General features: G+C 47.4%; 1 protein-coding gene across 2 annotated transcripts; it reads right to left on the bottom strand.

Moving 5' to 3' along the window:
* Positions 1-330: 330 nt before the first annotated feature.
* SPAG5 (sperm associated antigen 5) lies at positions 331-24,268 on the bottom strand. 2 transcript variants are annotated; one of them, XM_062216582.1, is made up of 24 exons: positions 24,088-24,268; positions 23,699-23,824; positions 17,027-18,084; positions 16,756-16,930; positions 10,279-10,353; positions 9,261-9,353; positions 9,042-9,176; positions 8,719-8,838; positions 8,539-8,631; positions 8,321-8,434; positions 7,855-7,948; positions 7,571-7,718; positions 7,389-7,491; positions 7,076-7,209; positions 6,754-6,892; positions 2,585-2,681; positions 2,365-2,451; positions 1,984-2,104; positions 1,759-1,870; positions 1,301-1,381; positions 981-1,136; positions 813-887; positions 639-719; positions 331-537 (listed from the first exon to the last, which is right to left on the bottom strand). In XM_062216582.1, the coding sequence occupies exons 1-24, from the start codon at positions 24,136-24,138 to the stop codon at positions 466-468; spliced, it is 3,540 nt and encodes a 1,179-aa protein (XP_062072566.1). In that variant the 5' UTR covers positions 24,139-24,268; the 3' UTR covers positions 331-465. The 2 variants fall into 2 exon arrangements, with proteins under 2 accessions (XP_062072566.1, XP_062072565.1); XM_062216581.1 differs by having other exon boundaries at positions 1,984-2,119.
* Between the last annotated feature and the right edge of the window lie 469 nt (positions 24,269-24,737).

A 24,737-nucleotide genomic window follows, 5' to 3' on the forward strand; every position in this document is an offset into this window, starting at 1 on the left:
GGAGTAATGAACTGAGCTTCTCTGTCCTCAGCCCAATATTTACCAGAACCTACCCCCGGGGAGGATTGGGAAAAGAGAATGGAGCCTATTCTGTTCCCCCCAGGCCATGCGCCAGGGAACAAGCAGTCCAGGGCCCAGTCTTCAGCAAGGGAAGGATGAAGGGCAGAGCCTTGGCTCTGGAGGCAGTAGGAGGTGCAGAAGGATGTGTGGAGGGTGACTGCCCGCGCAGGAGGGCCAAGCTGCCTCTTTTTAGATCTCATCCAGCTCCTCTCCCCCCGCCCAAAATGTAAGATTCAGTGAACAAATCAAACACACAAAAAGATTCAGTGATCTTGAAGAAGTACATTAAATACACTTTATTTAAATAGTATTACACATAGTCGGCTCTAGGCCAATTGGTCCTGGTAGAGGGGTAAAGGGTACTGTAGGCAAAAAGGAGTGTGATGCATTCCAGCACTCAGTTTCTTAGCTCAGAAAGTCCAGCAATCCTTGTAGTTCCTTGCAACCCTTCACTACTTCTGGGATGGACAACAGAGTCTGGAAGGGAAGAGGAAAGGGCGGTCAGGCCCACATCAGTACTTCCCAGGGCCAGGCCCTGTACCAGGACTAAGGTCCTACCAACTCCCGCAACACTCTACCTCATATATATGCTGGACGATGTCATCTAATTTCTTTAGCTCCTTGTCAGAGCGCCGAAGGTTCTCTTCTAGGATGTTTCTCTAGAAAACAAATAGGTTCCATGTGTGCTTAAAAGAACACATGCAAGGCACTTGCTGGTAGGAAATGACCTTAAACAGCACGGAAATTCTTACATGGCCCTGGAACTTGACTACGAGTTTTGCCTTCTCGTTTTTCATCTCCAGGAACATCACTCTCAGCTTGTCCACCTATGAATATGTACAGATTAACAGGGGCTCACCACTGCCCACCTCCTCTACCCAACTGAGCTCCCCACCAGCTGCCCAGCTCCTCTGCGTCACCTCCTGAGAGAGCCACACTTTCTCCTGGATCCAGTTAGAGGCCATGGGCTGACAGTTAGGGTCCAGCTGGCCTTCCAGGGTCTCCTGGAGCACCTTCGTTTCTGTCTCTGCACGCCGAAGGGAGCGGGTGAGCTGGGTCACCTCTTCTTTAAGACTCTGGAAGGCAAGAAATGAAGAGGTATCCAGTATCCTGCAAAGGTCCCCTCTACCCCTCTCATCCCACCTGACACCAAGGTAGACTAAGATATATGATTCTCATGTTTGGGATCCTGGCTACCAGTGACGCAGAGGCAGAAGCCCGGGCATTGTGATGAACATACTATGAGCTCGCCACTCTTGTCGATCTGCTCTAGGATCTTCTCGTTCTGCTTCCGTATCACTTCCTCGAGCTCCTTTTCATTCTGTGAGGGAAAAGAAGTGAGAAAGCACAGAGGGAGAGCTGGTTTCTTTGCAGCCTTTTCCAGGAGATAGACAGAGTGACTGACTCATGCTCTACCCAGGTGGGGCCAGATGCTATCACTCCAACTCTTCCTCCAGGGCCAAGTCAGGCTAGGCACATTTCGGTGCTGGGAGAGTTCTGCTAGGGTTCCTGACTGGGAAGACAGGTCAGCCTGTAGCTGATTCCCAAATTTGTGAAATATCTGACCCTGGAAGGGCAAAACTAGGGCAGTGGTTGGAAAATCCCCACCACCCAGATTCCTGGAGAGACAATGGTTCCCAATGGGCCAGTAGAGCTGCTCCAGTTCTTCATCGCCCCACTTCTAGGCCCCTCCTTTACCTTGTAGCGCAAGCACAGGGCCTGGTTCAGCCTCTCTATGTCTGCTTCCTTTGCCTTCTGGGCTTCCTGATGCTGTTCTTCCTCGGCCTGCAGCCTAGCCTGCAGATCGCAACTAGGGGAGGGAAGAATTCAACATCACTCTTGTCTTCTCATGTACAAGGGTCCAGTTAGTCCAGCAATAGGGGCTGTGTCACTGTCCCCCTCACCAGACTCCATCCCACTCACATTTTTTGCTGCAGAGTGCTGATGGCTTCTTCTTTTGACTCTTGCACTTGGGAACACAGGCTCTGAAGCTTGAGAATCATAGTACTCATTTCTGCCAGGCTTGTCTCCATGCTGGGGGTCTCTGAAAGACAAAGTCCTACATAGGGGTAGAGCCCTTCAGCCCTGGAAGGAAGAAGAGTAGACTCTTCACCTCCACAACTCATCCATGTTCAAACCCACAGGATTTGAACGTCTAGAACATTAGATCCCAAAAGGCAGAAATAAAATGAGCCCAAGTAGAATTGAGGTTTTTAGAGCAAATTACTTTTCACTGCTTTTGTTTTTACTCATCACCACCAGATTTTCTAGAAATGAGGCAGAATCCCTGGAGCCCATCCTAACCTGCAGACTGAAGAGAAACCACTGACACTACTCGGGTAAAAGCACTCTTTTCACTTCCAAGCAAGGGCACAGGAGCTGATTCTGGCTCTGAAACAAAAACCAAGCATGAGAGAGGGCTCCTCTGGTTACCCACTCAGGGGCCTGCCATAGTGGAGCCCAGGGAAAGGCAGGAAGGAGCAGGGTCACCACTTTCCCACCCCCACATCCCAAGGGCTTTAACCTTCATCTGTCACTGCTGTCACGATGTTGCCTGAGAAGGTGCTGTCACTGGGCATGGGATCATGGGCTGTGCTCAGCAGAGGAGTCTCTGGTTCAGCCTAAGAGCAAATTAGAAAAAAGAAAAAATCAGAGAGCGATGTTGTGGTACACTGGATTAAACTGCCACTTGTGACAACGGCATCCTATATGGGTGCTTGTTCACGTCCTAGCTATTCCATTTCCAATCCAGCTCCCTGCTAATGTGCCTGGGAAAGCAGCAGAAGATGGTCCAAGGGTCTGGGCCCTTGCCACCCATGTAGGAGACCTGAAAGAAGCTTCTGGCTTTGGCATGGCCCAGCCCCAGCTGCAGCCATTGTGACCATTTGGGGAGTGTACCAACAGATGAAAGATCTATCCCCTTTCTTTCTCTAACTCTGCCTTTCAAATAAATAAAATAAATCTTTAAAAAGTAATAATAAAATAATGTCAGCTGCTCATCAGGGTGAGCTCCCACAAGCTCTCAGTCATCTCTTCTAGAATACTGTTCCAAGTAGTGCCTAACTTCTCTATCTTCTTCTCCCCCATTAACAGTACCTTTCCCCCAACATGTTTATTTTCTTATACATTTCTCCTACTAAAATAATGATTTTATTGTTTAAGATTTATTTATTTATTTGAAAAGCAGAGTTAGCAAGAGAGAGGGAGAGACAGAAAGAGAGAGATCTATCCTCTGGTTCACTCTACAAATGGCCACGTTCAACAGTCAGAACTGGGCCGAACGGAAGCCTGGAGCCAGGAGCTTCTTCTGGGTCTCCCACATGGGTGCAGGGGTGCAAGTACTCAAGCCATCTTCTGCTGCCTTCCAAAGTATATTAGTAGGGAGCTGGATCGCAAGAGGAGCAACTGGGATATGAACCTGTGGCCGGTGCTGCGGGTAGCAACTTAACCTGCTATGCCACAGTGCCAGCCCCTAAAACAATATTTTTAAAACATAACAAAAAACTTTTATCTTACATTAAGTCTCCCTTTAGCTATTACCTTTTCTCTTTCCCTTTACTTTGAAAAAATAAACAGGAATAAAATCCTACACTTCTTGCCTATAATTCTCACCATCTATCAACACCACAGTTTACTACACTTGGGCATCTGACCCACCATTCCGCCAAAACTCATCATTTGGTTCACTGATGATATTTACTTTCAAATGCAATACACACTCAGTTCTTGTTGCAACTGACTTATTTGATACTAATAACCATGTCGTTTCAGAAATTTCCTTTTCTTGGCATCTGGTACCTGTCACTCCTCATAAGAGGACCTCATACTCTTGGCTATTTCTTCTCTCTATCCACAGATACTTCCTTAACTGTTGGACTCTCGTGGGTTCAGCCCTTGGCCCTCTTTTTAGTCTTATCCATTCCCTGGGTGGCATCGCTTCAGGAGCACCACAAAAACCCCCCTCAGACTTCCACTTCCACATGAATGACTCTTCAATCTCTTTTTCTCAACTGGATTTTTTCCCATTCTCCAGAAACAAAGGCTAATGGCCTGTGAAAAATCAACTGGAATGTTCCACAGTCCACTGGAAACTTAGTATGTATAAAGCTGAGTTCACCATTTTCCCTGTTCCACCACATCAAAAACTGTCTTACTCCTGTATTTACTATTCTAGAGTGGGAATGGAGGAATGAAGTTTGGAAGGCAGTAAATTACAGCCTGAGGTCAAATGCGGCCTGCCAACTGCTCTTGTAAGTGAAGTTTTATTGGAACCCACTCATCATTTACATATTGTCTGTGACTGCTCTTTACAAAGGTAGAGTTGAGAAGTTGAGACGGATAACATATGGCCCACAAAGCTGAAAATACTAATTATATGGCCCTTTTAGGAAAAATTTGCCATCCCCAGTTCTAGAGAAGAGCATTACCATGTTTCTGGCAGTCTAAGGATCCTACCTTTTACATCAATTATTTCCACATCCTAAATAGCTATTGAGTCCATTCAGTCTATCCCCTCTATAGTTATAGTTCAAGCTTTCAAAATCTGGCCTCCTGCTACTTCTATAGTCTTGTCCTCTGCCTTGCCCCATGCAACTCCTGCACTACAATCAGAAAGAACTACTTTCCATTCCCTAAATTTTGGCCACATTCCATATGAGTGGGGGACTTGCCTTGTTTATCCTGTAGTCCCAGCACCAAGCAAGCCCATGTCTTGTCACAAGGTAAACACAAAAAAGTACACATATTATACTATGTGTATATGGCTTTCTCATGATTCTTACTGGTAGTCATATGAAACTTCCATATATGGTTCTCTCTTTGACCTTCAAGTACTATTCTCTCTGCCTGGTGGGTATTCCTATATGCTGACTTCTGCCCTAAAAACTTCTAAACCTCAAGACTGCCCAAGATCACATGTTTTGAGAAGAATCCTAACTCTCAAAAGTAGAACTGAGGGGACGATGTTGTGGTGCCTGCAATGCCGGCATCCCATATGGGTTTCAGTTCAAGTCCTGGTTGCTCCACTTCCAATCCAGCTCCCTGCTAATGCACCTGGGAAAGCAGCAGAAGATTGTTCAAGTGCATGTGCCCCTGCATGTGGGAGATTCAGAAGAAGCTCCCACTCCTGGCTTGGTCCAGCCCTGGCCGTTGGGGCCATTTGGGGAGTGAACCAGCGGATGTAAGATCTCTCTCTTTAACTCTGACTTTCAAATAAATAAATACATCTTAAGAAAAGAAAAAGTAGAACTGAGCCTCCTTTCTCTGTGGTCTCTACAGACCTCTACTATGATCTTAAGTCAAAGTGACAACTTTACATCTGTCTTGTGTTCCCTGCTAGACTGCAGATTCTTTGACATATCCTGTGCTCAGCAGCACACACTTGGGAAACAAGGTCAGATCTAGGTTTCAAGATCTTGTTTGTACCTTGGGGCTGGTGCTGTGGCGCAGCGGGTTAACAGCTCGGTCTGAGGCACCAGCATCCCATATGGGTGCCAGTTTGAGTCCCAGCTGCTCCACTTTCAATCCAGCTCTGTGCTATGGCCTGGGAAAGCAGTAGAGGATAGCCCAAGTCCTTGGGCCTTTGCACTTGCTTGGGAGACCAGGAAGAAGCTCCTGGCTCCTGGCTTCGGCCGGCTGTTATGGCCAACTGGGGAGTGAACCAGTGAATGGAAGATCTCTCTCTCTCTCTCTCTCTCTCTCTCTCTCTCTCTCTCTTTCTCTCTGCCTCTCTTCTCTGTGTAACTCTGACTTTCAAATAAATAAATACATCTTTTGAAAAAAAAGATCTTGTATGTACCTTTACCTGTTGGGTAATCTAACTCTATTCTTCAAGACTACAAGTAATCATTTACTGTTTAGTGTACACTGCTGGGAAGCAGAGAAGTGAGGTTAAATTTCTGCTTTCTTTAAACGTAGTCTAGTTAGAGACCAGACATCCAAGGAGAATTAATACAAGTGTAAAAAGAGAGTAAGTTTGGCCGGCGCCGTGGCTCAACAGGCTAATCCTCCGCCTTGCGGCGCCGGCACACCGGGTTCTAGTCCCGGTCGGGGCACCGATCCTGTCCCGGTTGCCCCCCTTCCAGGCCAGCTCTCTGCTGTGGCCAGGGAGTGCAGTGGAGGATGGCCCAAGTGTTTGGGCTCTGCACCCCATGGGAGACCAGGAGAAGCACCTGGCTCCTGCCATCGGAACAGCGCGGTGCGCCGGCCGCAGCGCGCTACCGCGGCAGCCATTGGAGGGTGAACCAACGGCAAAAAGGAAGACCTTTCTCTCTGTCTCTCTCTCACTGTCCACTCTGCCTGTCAAAAATAAAAAATAAAAAAAAAAAAAAAAAGAGAGTAAGTTTGTGACAAATATGGCAGAAGAAATCACTGAGTCTTTGTTGATTTGGGAACATTACAAAGAACGTGAACTAATGCAGATTTTAACAGGAAAGGAAAGAGTATTTCCAGTGTGAGTGTGAACCCTAACCCTAGCCCTAGCCCTAGCCCAGGAGCACAGAGTCTAGGCAGTCTTGCTGAAGTAAGGGTTCATAATAGGGAGCTGGGAAACAGATGACAAAAAGTTTGAGCAACAGGTTGAAGGTCATTTAGATAACCAAAAGTCCCTGTACATTACAGAGGTGGAACGAGAACAGTGTTTCAAGAAGACCATATTATACAACAGATACAACTGGAAGGAAGAAAAAGAACCACCTTCTCCTTTAGCTTTGTCTGTAGGAAGAGGGTCAGCCTCTGCAGCTGTTCAGTAAGCAACCCTAGCTCTCGCGAATACTGGCGTGTCTTCTCCAGGTCTTGTTCCTGATTCGCTGCTATGGTGTTAGCCAGGTCAGCCCTGAAACAAAGAACATGGAGGATGGCCAATCACCTCTCCTAAACCCTCACAGAGTTGCATTCAAAGAGAGAAACAAGAAGTTTGACAGTGTCCTATTCTCTTCTTGGAGACTTTGCCTTCTTTAGAAGTGATCCTGTGAAAAATAGGCACTGGCGGGAAAGCACAAAAAGGTGAAGACCTTACTTTAGGTTCTCCACGGTGTCCTTGAGGTTCTCACACTGCAGACTGCGCTCCCGGAGCACTTCCAGCGTGGCTTTCAACTGACACTCAACCTGGCCCAGCTCTAAGTGAGCAACCTGATTCTCTTGGTCTGCAAACTGGAAAAACAGGAGAAGGAAAGGAAAGGAGCAAGAAGGGTATTGGGGGAGGGGAGTAGATTCCAAATGGAGAACTTAGGATTCCCAGTCTCAAACCTCACTTGAATACCATCAGGCAAGTTGCACTCTTAGAATTTGACCAGCTCCCTTGTCCCCTTGTCCCAGGCCATATTACTTACCTCCAGGGTCTCCTTCAGGTCCTGCACCTCCTTGGCCAGAACAGCCTGTTGCTGCTGCAGTTCTGCCTGCATGTGTTTTAGTGCTGCCTCTTCCTTTTGCCATCTGCCAGAGACCTTATGTTAGATCCCGTGTGGTCCTATATGCTAGATGCCTACTGCACAATAACCTGATGGGAACTCACTGAGCAGCCTGCTCCTCCTTGCTCTGGGTAACCTGGCAGAGCAACTCATCCTTTGTAGCCAGGTCCTGAGCACAATGGGCATGCTGACTCTGCAGCTCTTTTAGCTGGCTGTCCACGCTGGCCAGAATCTGCAGCTGAGCTCGGAGATCTAGACCAAAAGTATCCTAATGACACCAATGCAGTTTCCAGGTCAGAAACTACCCACAATTCCTTGCTCTTTTGCCACACTCCTACCCTTAGCACAGCTCAACTGCTTGCATGCACATGCATGCACACATACATACCTGTTGCTAGGCGACCGTTTTCTAACTCCAGTTGTTCTATTTGGCCTTTGCAGTGCTCTAAATGAGCAGAGACTTGTTCCAGCTCCCTGGAAACCTGGGAAGAAAAGATAGTTCCCCCCTATAGTTTCTCCTGAATCAAGAATCCCAGGATCTAGACCAGCTTCTCTTTCTGGACAAGACAGGAAGTTATCTTGATCCCAGAGAGCAACACTACAGAAAATAGAGCTCATCCTTAGGAAGACGTAGACAGGAGAAAAACTGCTGAAGCGAGGAAGGTGCTGAAGAGCAAAGGAAACAACTAGGCTCAAGGCCATCATCTTACAGCTAAAGGACTTGGCTGGTCTCCAAACTCCCAGGGTGAAGAAGCAGACAGGTCCAGAGTAAGAGGCTAATGATATCACACAACAGAAAGGCCTTCGGCAAAGGAGGAAAGCAGTCCTAAGAAGTCTCCACTCCTGGTCTGTACCTGCTGCTTATCCTTAATTGCAGTATTATGCTCCTGGAGAGCCTGCCGGCTCTTGGCTGTGAGTTTCTCCGTGAGCTGTTGAGACCGACTCAGCAAAGCTGTCCATGTCGTGTACTACCAGAGGAAGCAGGCAAGTCAGTTGAACACACTTGAAACAAGGCTCCTAACAGGGCTGCCTTATGAGTAAGTGAGTGGTTATGATAGCCCCAAATACTCACATCCAGTTGCATGGATAGCCAGTCCTGTTGCAAGGTAGAAGTCAGACTCACTGTGTGCTGGGTCAGCCCTTCCTGCTCTTTCTGAAGCTCTACCTACAAGGGAAGGCTTGCGTATGAAGGGGGCAGCAACATACAAGTGCACCAGCAGGAACCCCAGGAAAGAAAATGCCTTTCAGTTACCAGTTGGGTCTGGGTCTGCTTCAGGACGTCTCTGAATTCCTGCATGGAGGTCAAGTTCTGTTCCAGCTGGCTGATGCGTTGGCTGGAATGTGCACAGAAAGCCTCCAGCACTGCTTCTGCCTGTTTTAGGAAAGAGGTTGAAAGGACATAATGGGCAGCAGAGGGAAACAGCACAAAAAGCCCTAGCCATCCAGCACCCCATTAGTTCAGTCTATTCCCCAGGACAGGCACTTCGTAGGCCACCCGTCTGTGTCTCCAGTGCATTCCTACAGAAATGTGAGGTAGAGCCCTCCGAGTCCAGGGACAAGCACCTGGCACCTTACCGCATCCTTGCCTCTGAGGGCCATTTCCTCTCTGTGCTTTGCCTCTTCTTTTTCTGCATTGAGGCTCTGGAGCTTTGCCTTCAATTTCTTCAACATATCAAAACAGCAGGAGACCAGTGTTTCTGCATGTCGAGACTACAAAGTAAGAATCAGGTGCTTTGTCTGCTTCCTTTTCTTGGCTTTCAATCCCACCAATGCCTCTACCTCCATGCTGCTTACCTCCTGACGCACAGTAATTTTATCTTCCTCTAAGTGCAGCAGGGATAGGTGAAGCAAGGATGTCAGCTCTTTAGAAACTAGCATCCATGATTGCTGTAGAGGGGAAGATGGTTAGGCTACAGCAAGTACAGTCACTAAGAAGGAAGAAGGGCACATTAGGGAAGAGAGGCACTGGCCCCAATTCCAAGTTTCCAATAAGGAGATATCATTCACCAAGGTTTAGAAGCCTCTCTTCATCCCCACAGTTGTGTATCACCATCTATTAACCAAGCAGGATTCCCTACCCTTTTTAAATTTTTATTTATTTATTTGAAAGGCAGGCAGATAGATCAATCCACTGGTTCACTCCCCAAATGCCTACAATGGCCAGAATTGGGCTAGGGTTGGGGCTAGGGCCAGGAACCAGGAATGCTATCCAGATCTCCCATGTCAATGGTAGGAATCTAATTATTCAAGCCACACCACTGCTTCCCAGGGTCTGTAATAGCAGGAAACTATAGTTAGGATCCATAGGCAGGTACTGAACCCAGGCATTCTAACATGGGACATGGATATCTAGACCATGCATCTTAACTGCTAGGCCAAATGCCCATGCCATATTCTCCATTCTTTTTTTATTTTTTAAATTTTATTTATTTGAAAGGCAAAGTGACAGGGTTGGGGGCACAGGAGTGGAGAGAGGCAGACAGATCTTCCATCTACTGGTTCAGTCCTCAAATGCCTGCAAAACCTGGGGCTAGGCTAGGCCAAAGCCAGGAACTCAGAAGCCCAGAACTCCATCTAGGTCTCCCACATGGGTGGCAGGAACCCAAGTACCTGGGCCATTACTTCCTGCTTTTCAAGGGCATCAGCAGGAAGGCTGGGAAGTAGAGATGGGGTTCAATCCCAGGCACTCTAATACAGGACACTGGCATCCCAAGAAGCAGCTTAGCCTGCTACACCATAGCCCATGCTCCAGATCTCCATTTTTGATCTTTATGGGAGACCCAGCAATGCTACAAGGTCAATCAACGCTTACCATGACATTCCTGGCCTGCTGCAAAGCTTGTCCAATCTCTTGGCTCTCTTGAAGATATTGAGGTTCCCTAGTCATCTAGTAGAGAAACACAGTTGTTCCTTTTGAGACAGCAGCATACACCACAGGTACCTCAGTCCCCTCCCCACCCAGTGAGTTACAGGAGCCTTTCCTGCTAAAATGAAGTGTGAGTTTCATGGCTAGATGAAGTCAAGTCAGAAAGACAAATCAAGACCTAAGTTAAAAAAAAAAAATTCCTTCTTACATACGTAAAAAACTAGTATATGTTTATTACAAAATTTTGGAAAATACAAACATGAATAAAAACGGAAAGAGAAATCATTAATAATTTCAATACCTAGAGCAGTAATTTTTTTTTTTAAACAGGCAGAGTGGACAGTGAGAGAGAGAGACAGAGAGAAAGGTCTTCCTTTGCCGTTGGTTCACCCCCAGTGGCCACTGCGGCCAGTGCGCTACGGCTGGCGCACCATGCTGATCCGAAGCCAGGAGCCAGGTGCTTATCCTGGTCTCCCATGCGGGTGCAGGGCCCAAGCACTTGGGCCATCCTCCACTGCATTCCCTGGCCACAGCAGAGAGCTGGACTGGAAGAGGAGCAACCAGGACAGAATCCGGCGCCCTGACCGGGACTAGAACCTGGTGTGCCGGCGCCGCAGGCGGAGGATTAGCCTATTGAGCTACGGCGGCACCAGCTAGAGCAGTGATTTTTTTAAAAAAGATTTATTTATTTGATTTCAAAGAGTTACACAGAGAAAGAGAGAGAGAAAGAGAATCTTCCATCTGCTGGTTCACTCCCCAAATGGCCACAATGGCCAGGGCTGGGCCAGGCTGAAGCCAAGAGTCAGGTGTTTCTTCCAAATCACCCATGTAAGTGCAGTGGTCCAAACATTTCGACCATCTTCCATTGCTTTCCCAGGTACATCAGCAAGGGCCTGGATGGAAAGTGGAGCAGCTGGGTCTCAAACCAGTGCCCACATGGGATGCAAGCATCACAGGCAGCAGCTTTACCTGCTATGCCACAACACTGGTCCCAGAGCAGTGATTCTTAACCAATAATACAGCAGCCACCCCCAGTGATTATGATGATTTAGAAATAAGGGCAGTTGTTGCAGCATAGTGATGAAAGCCAGTGTTTGCGACGCCAGCATCCCATTTGGGCGTCAGTTTGTGTCCTGGTTGCTCCACTTCCAATCCAGCTCTCTGCTCACAGCCTAGGAAAAGCAGTGAAGGACAGCACAAGTACTTGGCCCCTGCACCCATGGGGGAGACCCTGATGAAGCTGCTGGCTCCTGACCTCGGCCTGGCCCCCTGTTGGCCATTGCAGTCCTTTGGGGAGTGAACCAGTAGATTAAAGATCTCTGTTTCTCACTCTCTCTCTGTAACTCTGACTTTCAAATAAATAAATAAATCTTAAAAAAAAAAAATTGCCATCTGTAATAAATTCTAAGATGAATATCATTGAACATTTTAACACCTCTGAAATGGGATGTATATTAATATTCAGAATGTCTTAAATGTGATAAAATACGTTAAGGCTTAAGAAAAATTACAACAGGGCTGGCATTGCGGCACAGTGGATTAAGGCCCCACTTGTGATGGCACCATCACATATTGGAATGCTGGTTTGAATCTCCACTTCACATCCAGCTTCCTGCTAATGAGCCTGGGAAGACAGCAGATGACAGTCCAAATACTTAGGCCCCTGCCACCCATGTGGGAGACCCCTAATGAAGTTGCTGGCTCCTGGCTTCAGCCTATAGTGGGCCATAAAGTTTGAACTGTTTAAAGGATCCTCTTTAAATACCTTCAAAAAAGGACGATCCGGTGTATACTCTACTGAAGAAAGAACAGTGTGTACCAGCATTATATTCTGTCTGATTTTGTCAGAAGAAAATGACATTTCATTGTTTCAATTTGTACCTCTGATTACCAGTAATGCTTTTTTTTTTTTTTTTTTTAAGATCTATTTTATTCATTTGAAAGACAGAGTTACAGAGAGAGGGGTCTTCAATCACCGGTTCACTCCCCAAATGGCTGCAACAGCCAGAGCAGGAGCTTCTTCCAGGACCCCTACAGGGGTGCAGGGACCCAAAGACCCGGGCCATCCTCTGCTGCTTTCACAGGTACATCAGCAGGGAGCTGGATCAGATGAAGAGCAGCCAGGACCTGAACTGCCACCCACATGGGATGCTGGCGCTGCAGGCTGGGGCTTTAACCTGCAGTGCTGGCCTCAGTGCTAACTTTCTTAAGGATTTACTATACATGTCTACTTTCTTTAACTTTTGACTATCATGCAGCAGATAAAAATCTTAGCATCCAAGACAGAGTAGATAAGTATGATCTCAAAGGCAGCAGAGTCCTTGGAACATTAAATTTCTAAGAGGAAGCGGGAGTCTTCATTACTGCTGAAAGCAGCCACCATCTGGGAAACAGGCCACTGATGGAGCAGCAGTGCTGAGTCATGATGCTGTGCTGTCTGGATTTAAGGAGGCAGAGTCACATCATCCTCAGGTCTCAGGGAGTTCATCACTCCCTTCCCCAGAAAAGCAGTTATCATTAGTTCTGCATCGTGCAGTAAGGCACGGAGTCCCTTGTGAGCCCTGGATAGGACACACATACTGCTCAGAGCTGGGCAGTCAGGCAGGTGATGAGATTAGCATGAAGGAGGCAGCCAGGCGGCAAGGACATGGCCTGGTGATGGGGAATGGCTGAAGGTGATGTCATTTCCCCTCTGGTTCTGCTTCAGTGGCCTTTAAAGGGACCTGGCAAGCATCAAGGGAACGGGATACAAGGAAGATTCACAGACAGGAAATAAGGTCAAAGACAAGAAGAAAGGATACAAAGATAAGAAAACACAGGAGAGAAATTGAGCAGCTGGAAGAATGAGGAGCCTGTAGTTTCCAGGATTTTTGGCATCCTCAAGTCATTACTTTGAGGATATTTCAATCCAAAGGAGGATTTTGACCACTGGGGATCATCTCAGCTCAGTAGCAGCCACCTATTATCTCAACTGCCACTAGTAAGGCTCTCAGTTCTTTCCTGGCACACCTCCCTTCCTCCCTAGGCCTGTGTTATCACAGCTACAGTCCTTTGGAACAGTGGTCTTTGAACTGTTTTTCTCTCATTTCTTCTATAATAAATTTGAAGACTAAGTATTCTTAAGTTTAAACTGCTGCAATGGCTGTAATTTCCAAATATTATAAATACTGATAATTTGAAATATAATTAAATCATTCTTAAATATATCCAATAGTGCAAATACTACATATACCATAATGATTTCATAGCTATTTATCTACTTGATAGCTTTTAAAATATAAGAAAAAGCTCTTCTTTAATAGAAACTTTATAAGATTTCTTTTTCGGTTTCAATCTATATTTTTATTCCTAATTACAGAATTTCATCCTAATTAATATATTTTTGTACTTTAAAGTCTGTTATTAACTAAAATATCTACAATAACAATAAAAGTTCATCCATGTTTTGGGGTGGGTATTGTGGCCTAGCAGTTTGTATGGGTTAAGCTGGGAGCCTGCATCTGTATCAGAGTGCTTTGTTTAAGTACTGGCTACTTGGCACTTCTGATCCAGCTTTGTGCAAATACTCCTGGGAGGCAGCAGGTGATAGCCTAAGTTCTTAGATTCCTACAATCCACGTGGGAGACCTGGATGGAGTTCTTCTCTCCTGGCTTCAGCCTGGCCTAATCCTGGCTGTTGTGGACATTTGGGAAGTAAACCAGCAGATGGAAGATGTCTTTTTGACCTTCCCTGTTTTTGTATCACTCTACCTTTCAAATATATATATATATATATATACACACACACACACACACATATATATATATATATATATATATATATATATATATATATAAAAGCTCACCTAAGTTTAAAATAAAATTTTCTTTTAAAATCCTTTCTCCAGAAGACTTTAAATGAAAAAACTTTCTTTTGGATGCATAAATATTTTCATCATTGTAATAATATACTTTCAAATAAAATCATAAATATATCCAGTAAAATTTTACCTAAAATTTCAGCCATTATTGAAATGGATCGAGCTTCCCTCCCTTATTAGATCACGTATCTGTGTATTGCTAAAATTGTTACATGATCAACAGGGAAATCTGCTTCCGAGGTAGCGGAACAGAAAAGTCAGAACATGGAAGAAGGCAAGAAGTCGTTACTTTCAAAAGGTATTAAGTCTTCAGCAATAATTCATGACTATTTTTCATTCTAATGTAAGCTCTGAGAAATCTTTCTTCACATAAATAATGAGAATTTGTAGGAATGGAAGAAGGACATGTAACTCAATTCTAGGATTGCCTCTGAATATATATGCCTAATGCGTTGGAGTTACAGAGACGCAGAGGGAGGGAGGGGTAGAGGGAAAGAAAGAGAGAGAGAGAGAGAAAGAGAGAGATCTTCCATCTGTCGGTTTATTCCCCAAATGGCTGCAATGGCTAGAGCTGGGCCACTCTGAAGCCAGGAGCTAGGAGCTTCTGCCAGGTCTCCCACACAGGTGCAGGGGTCCAAGAACCCAGGTGCTCTACTTCTGATTCAGCTCCCTGATAATGAATCTGGGAAAGCAACAGAAGATGGCTTGAGTGCTAGGGCCCTGCCACCCATGTAGGAGACTGGATGGAGTTCCTGGCTTCAGCTAGCCCAATCCTGCAGTTATGGCCTCTTGGGGAATAAACCAGTGGATAGAAGATCTCCCTCTCTTTCTGTAACTCTGCCTTTCAAATAAATAAATCTGAAGAAAAAAAAAAAGATTTAGGATTGGGTATAAGTATGCTCTTTTTTTAGCACAGTGGGCAAGGACAAGCGAGAAGAAGGAAGCAGGAAAGGCAAAAATTAGTAAAGAGTACATTTGGAAGATGAAGTTCTAGCAATTCCTTTTCTCTCTCTCTCTCTAAAGCAGAGTAATGGAGAGGGGAGACACATAGAGAGAAATCCTCTATCTGTTTTTTTTTTTTTTTTTTTTTTTTTGACAGGCAGAGTGGACAGTGAGACAGAGACAGAGAGAAAGGTCTTCCTTTTGCCGTTGGTTCACCCTCCAATGGCCGCCGCAGTAGGCGCGCTGCGGCCGGCGCACCGCGCTGTTCCGATGGCAGGAGCCAGGTGCTTCTCCTGGTCTCCCGTGGGGTGCAGGGCCCAAGCACTTGGGCCATCCTCCACTGCACTCCCTGGCCACAGCAGAGAGCTGGCCTGGAAGAGGGGCAACCGGGACAGGATCGGTGCCCTGACCGGGACTAGAACCCGGTGTGCCGGCGTCGCAAGGCGGAGGATTAGCCTGTTGAGCCACGGCGCCGGCCGAAATCCTCTATCTGTTGGTTCACCCCCCAAATGGCCACAACAGTTAGGGCTGAGCCAGGCTGAAGCCAGCAGCCTGGAACCCCATCTGAGTCTTCCACATGGGTGGGGCCCAAGCACTTAGGCCATCCTCTACTGCTCTTCCAGTTGCACCAGCAGGGAGTTGGATTAGAAGATAGCAGCCAGAATTCAAACTGGTACCCCAACATGGGATGCTGGCATTGCAAATGGCAGCCTAATCCTCTGCACAACACCATCCCCAAAACTAATTCCTTTAAAAATTATCTCTGTTTGGGGCCAGCACTGTGGTGTAGCAGGTAACACTGCTGTCGGCAATGCTAGCATCCCACATGGGCACTGATTCTTGCCCTGGCTGCTTTAGTTCAGCTCCCTGCTAGTGGCCAGGGAAAGCAGCAGATGGTGACCCAAGTACCTGGGCCCCTGCCATCCACAAAGGAGACCCAGAAGAAGCTCCTGGCTCCTGGCTTTGGCCTGGCCCAGGGCTGGCCATTGCAGCCAGCTGGGGAGTGAGGCAGCAGATGGAAGATCTGTATCTCCCCCCTCTCTGTAACTCTAACATCCAAAATAAATATTTTTTAAAATTTAAGTTTTCCTTGCTTATGCTCCCTTGGAAAGTCTTTTTTATTTTATTTTCCCAAATATTTATTTTATTTATTGAAAGGCAAAGTGAGAGAGAGAGGGAAAGACAAAGAGAGTTATCTTTCATCTGCTGGTTCACTCCCCAAATGGTTACAGTGGTCAAGGCTGGGCCAGGCTGAAGCCGGGAGCCTGGAATTCCATCCAGGTTTTCAGTGTGGGTGGCAGGGACCCAGGTACTTGGGCCATCTTCCACTGCTTTCCCAGGCGCATTAGCAAGGAACTGGATGGGAAGTATAGCAGCCTGAATTCAAACTGCCATTCTGACATAGGATGCCAGTGTTGCCAGTGGTAGCCTAACCTGCTATGCCACAATGTCAGTATCCCCTTGGAATAGGGGTATGGTGAGTATTCACAGCTTTAAAGATTTTCCAGCTTTCACACACATTCTGAAGAACCTATGATTTTGTTCTCTGGCAGGTTATCAGACTAAATTCTGAAAGACAGGGCCCAGTAGGAACCTCCAAGCTTTGAGAAGAACATTCTTACCCCATTTGGAGAGGTGTCTGTCTGTGTACTACTGTCCTGGGCTTCTAGGCGGGGGACAGCCAGCTGGCTCTTCCAGGCCTGTAGCTGATGGGAGAGAACCTTCAGAAGGACAAGGGAGCTCAGCAGGTTATCTTCTAGGTCATGTCGAGACAAGGTAGTCAGATCTGGAGGACGGCTGCAACAGGAAGAGAACATAAGGGAAAAAAGGGAGGGGAAGGATGGGAGTAGCAGGTCCAGGGCAATGGAGCTCACAAGGATATAGGGCACTTACCCCCAGGGGAGATGCTGTGTCTCAGAAGCACTATCCTCAGTACCCACTGCTTCTGCCTGGGATTTGTCTGTATTCTTTTCCTGTGGTGCTGGGGGAGTAAACCAAGTCCCCACGGAACAGGTAGAGAAAGGAGTAGTGCCAAGCCCAGCATCCGGAAGCACAGAGGGAAGGGATAAGCTTTGGCGGAGATTTTCCAGCATGACTGAGGTATTTATATCTTTTTCTAACCAGGCCAATGGAGACATCCAAGACTCTGAATCAGAGCCAAGAATCCTACCAGCATCTTCTGCTGGGCCTGATGCTCCTTGGGATTCCATTTCTACTGGATTTGGTGTCAGGCTCGTGGATGGAACATTCTCCACATTTGAGACAAATGCTTCATCTTCCAGTTTAATCACATCAGGGAGTGTGGGAAAGCTCATCTCTCTTTCCCCTCTAGCTCTATGAGCTGTAGTTTCCTCCCCTGAGTCGACCTGATCAACAGGGAAATCTGTTTCCAAGGCAGTTGAAGGGAAAAGGCAGAGGCTGGAAGAAGGCAAGAAGGCATTTCTTTCAGAAGGTACCAAGTCCTCAGGCATCCTGACCCTCAGAGCTTCCTTGGAGCAGTGTAGTTGTTGCTCAGAACAGGGATCTGGTAGATTCTCCAGACAGGCTGCAGCATCCTGACATGCCAGTTTCTCAGGCACAACAGCAACAACTTCCAAAAAGCTGTCTTCCACGGAAGGTGCCACCTTCTTTCTCACCACATCTTCTGGCCTCACAGGCTCATCTAGAGACATATCGTTTGTCTCTGTCACAGCATCTGAATGGGCCTCAAGTGTGATGTCTTGCTGCTGCCCCGGTGGAGAAGGTACAAAGACCATGGTCTTAACCACACTGATGTCCATTGAGTCTACTGTTTCCTCAGGAGTTTTGGGAATAGAATTGGTTTGCAGCTGTTCATCTAATTTATACTGACAAGCATCTAGCCACTGTGAGGAATGGCTGAATTGTTCTGAAGGGGAGTCTGTCCTCCTGGCATTGACAAAATCCAGTGGAGAGAAATTGTTGCCGTCTGCCTGCCAAAGTAAATAAAAGTATTTGGCCAAAGCAGTCAATTCAGTTCCTAATATCAAAACTCAAAAAAGGAGAATTGTCATTACCTCTGCTTAAGTAAAAAAATCAGCTTTGCTGCTCACTACAGAGATTCAACAGTAGGGAAAGATAAGTAGGTAAGCCACTTTGGGTCCTTCCAAGTGAACTAAGCTATAGTAAAAACAGGCTGAGGATATCTATCCATGTCACAGGGAGATGCAGCTTGAACGTGACCCTACTCATTCCTGTACCTAACTCCAACTCATATCCAGAGAAACAGAGAGAAAGGTCGATGGGGTGTGAGTGAAGGCTCAAAGTCTGTTACAGATTTTCTTCCTTTTGGAACAGATGAGAATTTGGGAACTGGGGTTAGAAAGCACAAAGACCTTAGAGAGAAAAGGCAACATCAACCTGTGCCAGTTGACCTAGTCTCTCTCTATTTTTTTTTTTTTTTAAGAATTGTTTTATTTATTTGAAAGTATTACACAGAGAGAGAAGGAGAGGCAGAGAGAGAGAGAGAGAGAGAAAGAGGTCTTTCATTCTGCTGGTTCACTCCCCAAATGACCACAACAGCCAGAGCTAAGCTGATCCGAAGCCAGGAGGCAGGAGTTTCCTCCAGGTCTCCCATGTGGGTGCAGGGGCTCAAGGAGTTGGGCCATCTTCTACTGCTTTTCCAGGCCACAGCAGAGAGTTGGATTGGAAGAGGAGCAGCCAGGACTCGAACCACCGCTCAGATGGGATGCCCACGCTGCAGGCTGGAGCTTTAACCTGCTGTGCCAAAGCGCCAGCCCCTCTCTCTCTATTTTTTAAATATTTATATATTTATTTATTTGAAAGACAGAGTTACACAGAGAGACAGAGACAGAGAGGTCTTCCATCTGCTGTTTCACTTCCCATGTGGCTGCAATGGCCAGACCTGAGCACATCCAAAGCCAAGAGCCAGGAGCTTATTCTGGGTCTCCCACATGGGTGTAGGGGCCCAAGGACTTGGGCCATCCTCCGTTGCATTCCCAGGCCATAGCAGGGAGCTGGATCGGAAGTGGAGCAACCAGGACACAAACAGGCACCCATATGGGATGCTGGTACTGCAGGCTAGGGCTTTAACCTGCTGTGCCACAGCACCAGTCCCAGCCTAGCCTCTTGACCCACAAGAGCTGAGGGTGACCTGAACATATGTTTTGAACTCACTTGAACCTTGGGATTTAAACAGCTCTACCTTTTGTAGCAGAGAAACTTCTTCCTGGTGCTGTGACAAGAGACTGATAACCTCCCTACTTCTGGTTCCAGGTATAAAAACAACTGTGCCTTCCACCTCTTGCAGGATTGCTGGACCTGAGACCCAATGAATAACAAAAGAAAAGTATGAATGACATTAAATGGATATAATAGCCAGAGAAAGGATAAACCCTAAAGTAATGAGAAAATATAGACCCTAACAAAACAGTGCTGCTGAAAGAGATAGATGATAACGTGAACACTGACCAAAAAAACAAGTGAGTAATTAAGAAGATCCAAAGACTGGTGTTTGGGGGACAGCAAGTAAAGCCTCTATCTGTAATACTGGCATCCCTCTGAGAACTGATTTAAATCCCAGCGGCTCCACTTCTGACCCAGCTCCCTGCTAATGTGCCTGAGAAAGCAGTGGAAGATGGCCCAAGTATTTGGGCCCCTGCCACTCATGTGGGAGAGTCAAATTAAGTTTCTGGCTTCTGGCTTCTGGCTTCTGGCTTTGGCTTAAGCCAGCCCAGCTGTTACAGCCATTTGGGTAGTGAACCAGTGGATGAAAAATCTCTCTCTCTCTCTCTTTCTCCCTTTCTCTCTGTACCTCTGGCTTTCAAATAAATAAATTTTTTTATTACTTTTTTTTTTTTTTGGACAGGCAGAGTGGATAGTGAGAGAGAGAGAGACAGAGAGAAAGGTCTTCCTTTTTGCCGTTGGTTCACCCTCCAATGGCTTCTGCGGCTGGCGCATCTCACTGATCCGAAGCCAGGAGCCAGGTGCTTCTCCTGGTCTCCCATGCGGGTGCAGGGCCCAAGCACTTGGGCCATCCTCCACTGCCTTCCCGGGCCATAGCAGAGAGCTGGCCTGGAAGAGGGGCAACCGGGATAGAATCCAGCGCTCCAACCAAGACTAGAACCTGGTGTGCCGGCGCCGCAAGGTGGAGGATTAGCCTGTTGAGCCACAGCGCTGGCCCAAATAAATAAATTTTTAAAGAATATTCAAATTTAACATATACAAAGCAAACTTTACAGAAATAATAGATAACCTCAAAGAAAAAAATCTCAGTAAAATGAATTGGAAAGGGGCTGACGCTGTGGCATAGCAGATAAAGCTGCCGCCTGTAGTGCCGGCATCCCATATGGGTGCCAGTTCGTGCACCAGCTGCTCCACTTCTGATCCATCTCTCTGCTGTGGCCTGGGAAAGCAGAAGATGGCCCAAATTCTTGGGCCCCTGAACCCACGTAGGAGACCCAGAAGAAGCTCCTGGCTCCTGGCTTCGGGTCGGCACAGCTCCAGCCGTTGTGGCCAATTGGGGAGTGAGCCATCAGATGGAAGACCTACCCCCTCCTCTCTTTCTGCCTCTTCTTCTCTATCTGTGTAACTCAGCCTTTCAAATAAATAAATAAATCTTTTTAAAAAAATGAATTGGAAGAGAAAAATTTCAAAGACTAGAACTACTGGCCTGGATAATTATGTGGAAGAAACATCTTATAGCAAAGATAAAGGGGTTGGCACTGTAGCATAGTGGGTAAAGCTACCACCTGCAATGCCAACATCCCAAAATTGCGCCAGTTCACGACCTAGCTGCTCTACTTCCAATCCAACTCTCTGCTATAGCCTGGGAAAGCAGAAGACGGTCCAAGTGCTTGGGCCTCTGCCACCCACATGGGAGAACCAGAAGAAGCTCCTGGCTCCTGGCTTCAGATTGGCCCAGCTTCGGCCATTGCAGCCATTTGGGGAGTGAACCAGTGGATGGAAGACTTCTCTTTCTCTCTCTGCCTCTGCCTCTCTGTAACTCTTTCAAATAAATAAATAAGCCTTAAACGGCGGCGCCACGGCTCAATAGGCTAATCCTCCACCTAGCGGCGCTGGCATACCGGGTTCTAGTCCCAGTCGGGGTGCCAGATTCTGTCCCGGTTGCCCCTCTTCCAGGCCAGCTCTCTGCTATGGCCCAGGAGTGCAGTGGAGGATGGCCCAAGTGCTTGGGCCCTGCACCCGCATGGGAGACCAGGAGAAGCACCTGGCTCCTGCCTTCGGATCAGCACGGAGCGCCAGCCACAGTGCACTGGCCGTGGCAGCCATTGGAGGGTGAACCAACGGCAAAGGAAGATTTGTCTCTCCATCTCTCTCTCTCACTGTCCACTCTGCCTGTCAATAAATAAATAAATAATAAATAAATAAAAGATGGAAAAAAGGAAAGATAAAAGTACAAAGAAAACATAAATCTGAGGGAAAAGCTAGGAAAAATGGAAGATAAACCCAGGAAACCTAACATTTGAATAAAAGAAATTCCAGGAGAAAAGAGAACATAATACAGATGAGGTACTGATTAACAAATATTAGGGTGTAGGTGTTAAAATGCCACTTGAGATGCCTGAATCCCACCTCAGAGTGCTTGGGTTTGAATACTGATTTTTGCTTCTGATTACAGCTCCCTGCCAATGTGCAGCCTGGGAGTCAGTACTTAGGTCCCTGCCACCCATGTGGAAGACCTAGATTCTGCGCTCCTGGGTTCATCCTGGCTCACCCATAGCAGATGCAGGCATTTGAGAGTAAACCAGTGGTTGGTAGATCTCTGTCACTATCTCTGCCTTTCACATAAATACATTTAAAAATTTAAATAAAAATGAATTTAAGGGGCCAGTGCTGTGGTATAGAGGGTAAAGCTGCTGTCTACAGTGCCAGCATGTCATATGGACACTGGTTTGAGTCCCAGCAGCTCCACTTCCAATCCAGCTCCCTGCTAATGTACCTGGGAAAGCAGCAGAAGATGGCCTAAGAACTTGGTCCCCTGCACATACGTAGGATACCCAGGAGATGCTCCCGGCTCCTGGCTTCTGATAGGGCCAGCTCTAGCCATTGAGGCCATTTGAGGAGTGAACCAGTGGATGGAAGATCGATCTCTCTCTCTCTCTCTCTCTCTCTCTCTCTGTTAATGCTGCTTTTCAAATAAATAAATATTTTTAAAAATTTAAAACAAATATTAGAATAAAATTTCTCTAAGGTAAAGAAAGATCTGAGTCAGCATATGAAAATGGAAAGGAACTGGCACTGTGGTGCAGGTTAAGCCACTGCTTGTGATGCTGGCAACCCACACTGGAGTGCCAGTTTGAGTCTTGGCTGCTCCATATCTGATCCAGTTCCATGCTAGTGCACCAGGCCCAATTACTTGGGCCCCTGACACCCATGTGGGAGACCAGGTTGGAATTCCTGGCTTCAGTCTGGCCCAGTCCCAGTTGTTGCAGCCATTTAGAGAGTGAACTAGCAGAGGGAAGGTCACTTGCTTGCTCGCTCTCTCTCTCTTCCCCCTACCCCCAAGTTCTGTCTGAGAGGCAGAGTTACAGATAGAGAGAGGGAGAAAGAGAGAGAGAGGCCTTTCTTCTGCTGGTTTACTCCCCAAATGGTCATAATGGCCAGAGCTGGACTGATCCAAAGCCAGGAGCCAGAAGCGTCTTACGGGTCTCCTACGTAGATGCAGGAGCCCAAGCACTTGGGCCATCTTCCGCTGCTTTCCCAAGCCATTAGCAGGGAGCTGGATCGGAAATGAAGCAGCCAGGTCTTTAACTGGCATCCACATGGGATATTGGTGCTGCAGGTGGATGCTTAACCTATGCCACAGTGCTGGCCTCCAAATAAATAAATCTTTAAAAAAAAAAAAAAAAGTAACTGTCACTAATCATCAAATTTGACCCTAAGCTTTCTGGAAGCCAGAGCAAGAGGAAAAATATGGCAAAGTCACAGTTCTCATTACAAAAAGGATAGCAATTTCTTTAGGAAGATAATTTTCCCAGGTAATAAATCAAAAATATTTCTTTTAGGAACCTTCTAGAAGGGTCATTTGGCTTCCTTGGCAAGTTTTTACAACAAATGAAGAGCAGTTTGTACATGGCTACATCTTTCAAGATCTTTGACAAAAGTACAACTCACTGAGGGCAGTTCTGCAAGGGATAAGCTAGGGAGTCCAATCACCCTATCTTCCAGTGGTGTAATTTGATTCCAAGAGACTTGGCCACCTCCTGGAGTGGAAGGAGATAGCTCATTCTTGTAGCAAATAGACCTCTTCATACCTAAGCCATGTTAGAGGGAGACCACCAATCAGGGTGCTAGTATATCCCAACAGTCTGATAAAGGTCGAATGGGAAAGGAGGTAATAAAAACTCCCAGCTACCAGCTAAATGGAGATTCAGGTTCTCGGTGGATTTCCTTTTAACTACCCGAGGGCACCTCTCAGTTGGCCTGAATAGCTGTAAATGGAAGTCACTGAGGTAGAAGACTTCATTATCGTTATTAATTACGTTCCAGCCCCGGCCCTCTGCTCCTCTGAGCTCTCGGCCTGGGCAAACAGCCCAGGCGAGAAGCTGTCCAGGCGAATCTCACCTGCAGCCCCAGCTTGCACAGCGATGGGGTCAGCGAGGAGCACGCAGGCGACACTTTTCCAGAGTTGCTGAGGGGACTGGGCTGCAGCATAAGCTCTCGGAGCGGAGTCCTCATAGCTGGTTTCCCCTGAGAAGGAAAGTGAGAAGACAGCGAGTGTGAGGAAGCCTGGGTTCTGCCAGCCCGGCCCTCCTCCCTTCCGGAGAAGCCCTTGAGTCAAAAAGAAGAGTAAGGCTCCCACTCCTATCGAGCCGTAGCCACAGGGCGAACAAAAAGGCTCCTCGGGCCCCCCGCCCCCAGCTCGACCCAGTTTCCCGGGAACCTCGGCACTGCTGGTCCCCTCGCCCCAGTACCCCGGCCCAGCGCTCTCTCCTCCAGACTCTCCCGCTCACCGGCTGAGGCGAAGGCGACAGACCGAGGTTCAGTTTCTTCACCCTCCACATCTTTAACACAAAACGCAGATCGATCACCTGCCCGAAAGATTCGCGAACCCCATGTCCACCCGCCGTCTTTATTTGAACCGACTCTGCGCTTCCCGATTGGCTGTGGAGACGCAGTGCGTCAGGCCGGTGCGTCGCTCGAGGCTGGAGCCCGGCGGCGCGCGACGGGTGGAGCCTCGCTTTAGCCACGCCCCCTCGGGCTGGCCCCGCCCGCGAGCGGTGCGCCGTCTCCTGAACAACTCTACCTCAGACGCCGGCTTGAGGACTGGACGCGGGCCAGGTCGGAGGCGGGGGTTGTGTCCTCACGTCAGAGAGGACTGGACAGGTAGCTGGAGAGTCGGGAACTCCATCCTTCCTGCTTCCAGTGGACCGCCCTCACACCCCGTCAGGAAAGTTGTCAGGTCTCCCTTAGTAACGAATCGCCTCAGCCTTGACAGGAAAGAGCGGGCCGGGGGGACCAGGATGGATGGGTGAGTGGCTGCTTTTTCCTGAGGCTTGGGAGGTTTGTGCTTAGGTCCTCACACCCGTGCGGGCCTGGGACGTAGTTCTCAACCTGGGCCCCGGTGCCTGTGTCAACTTTCTGGACTTTGCCCGCAGCTAAC

Source organism: Lepus europaeus, chromosome 18 (genome assembly GCF_033115175.1).
Source record: "Lepus europaeus isolate LE1 chromosome 18, mLepTim1.pri, whole genome shotgun sequence".
NCBI lineage: Eukaryota > Metazoa > Chordata > Mammalia > Lagomorpha > Leporidae > Lepus > Lepus europaeus.

Excerpts from the sequence above, each read along its gene's own strand:
- SPAG5 (XM_062216581.1), bottom strand. The coding sequence starts at position 24,138 with ATGTGGAGGGTGAAGAAACTGAACCTCGGTCTGTCGCCTTCGCCTCAG. Across the intron at positions 16,931-17,026 it reads ACACAGCATCTCCCCTGGGG|CCGTCCTCCAGATCTGACTA; the intron begins GTAAGTGCCCTA and ends TTCCTGTTGCAG. Across the intron at positions 2,452-2,584 it reads GACAGCAGTGACAGATGAAG|AGCCAGAATCAGCTCCTGTG; the intron begins GTTAAAGCCCTT and ends TTTTTGTTTCAG.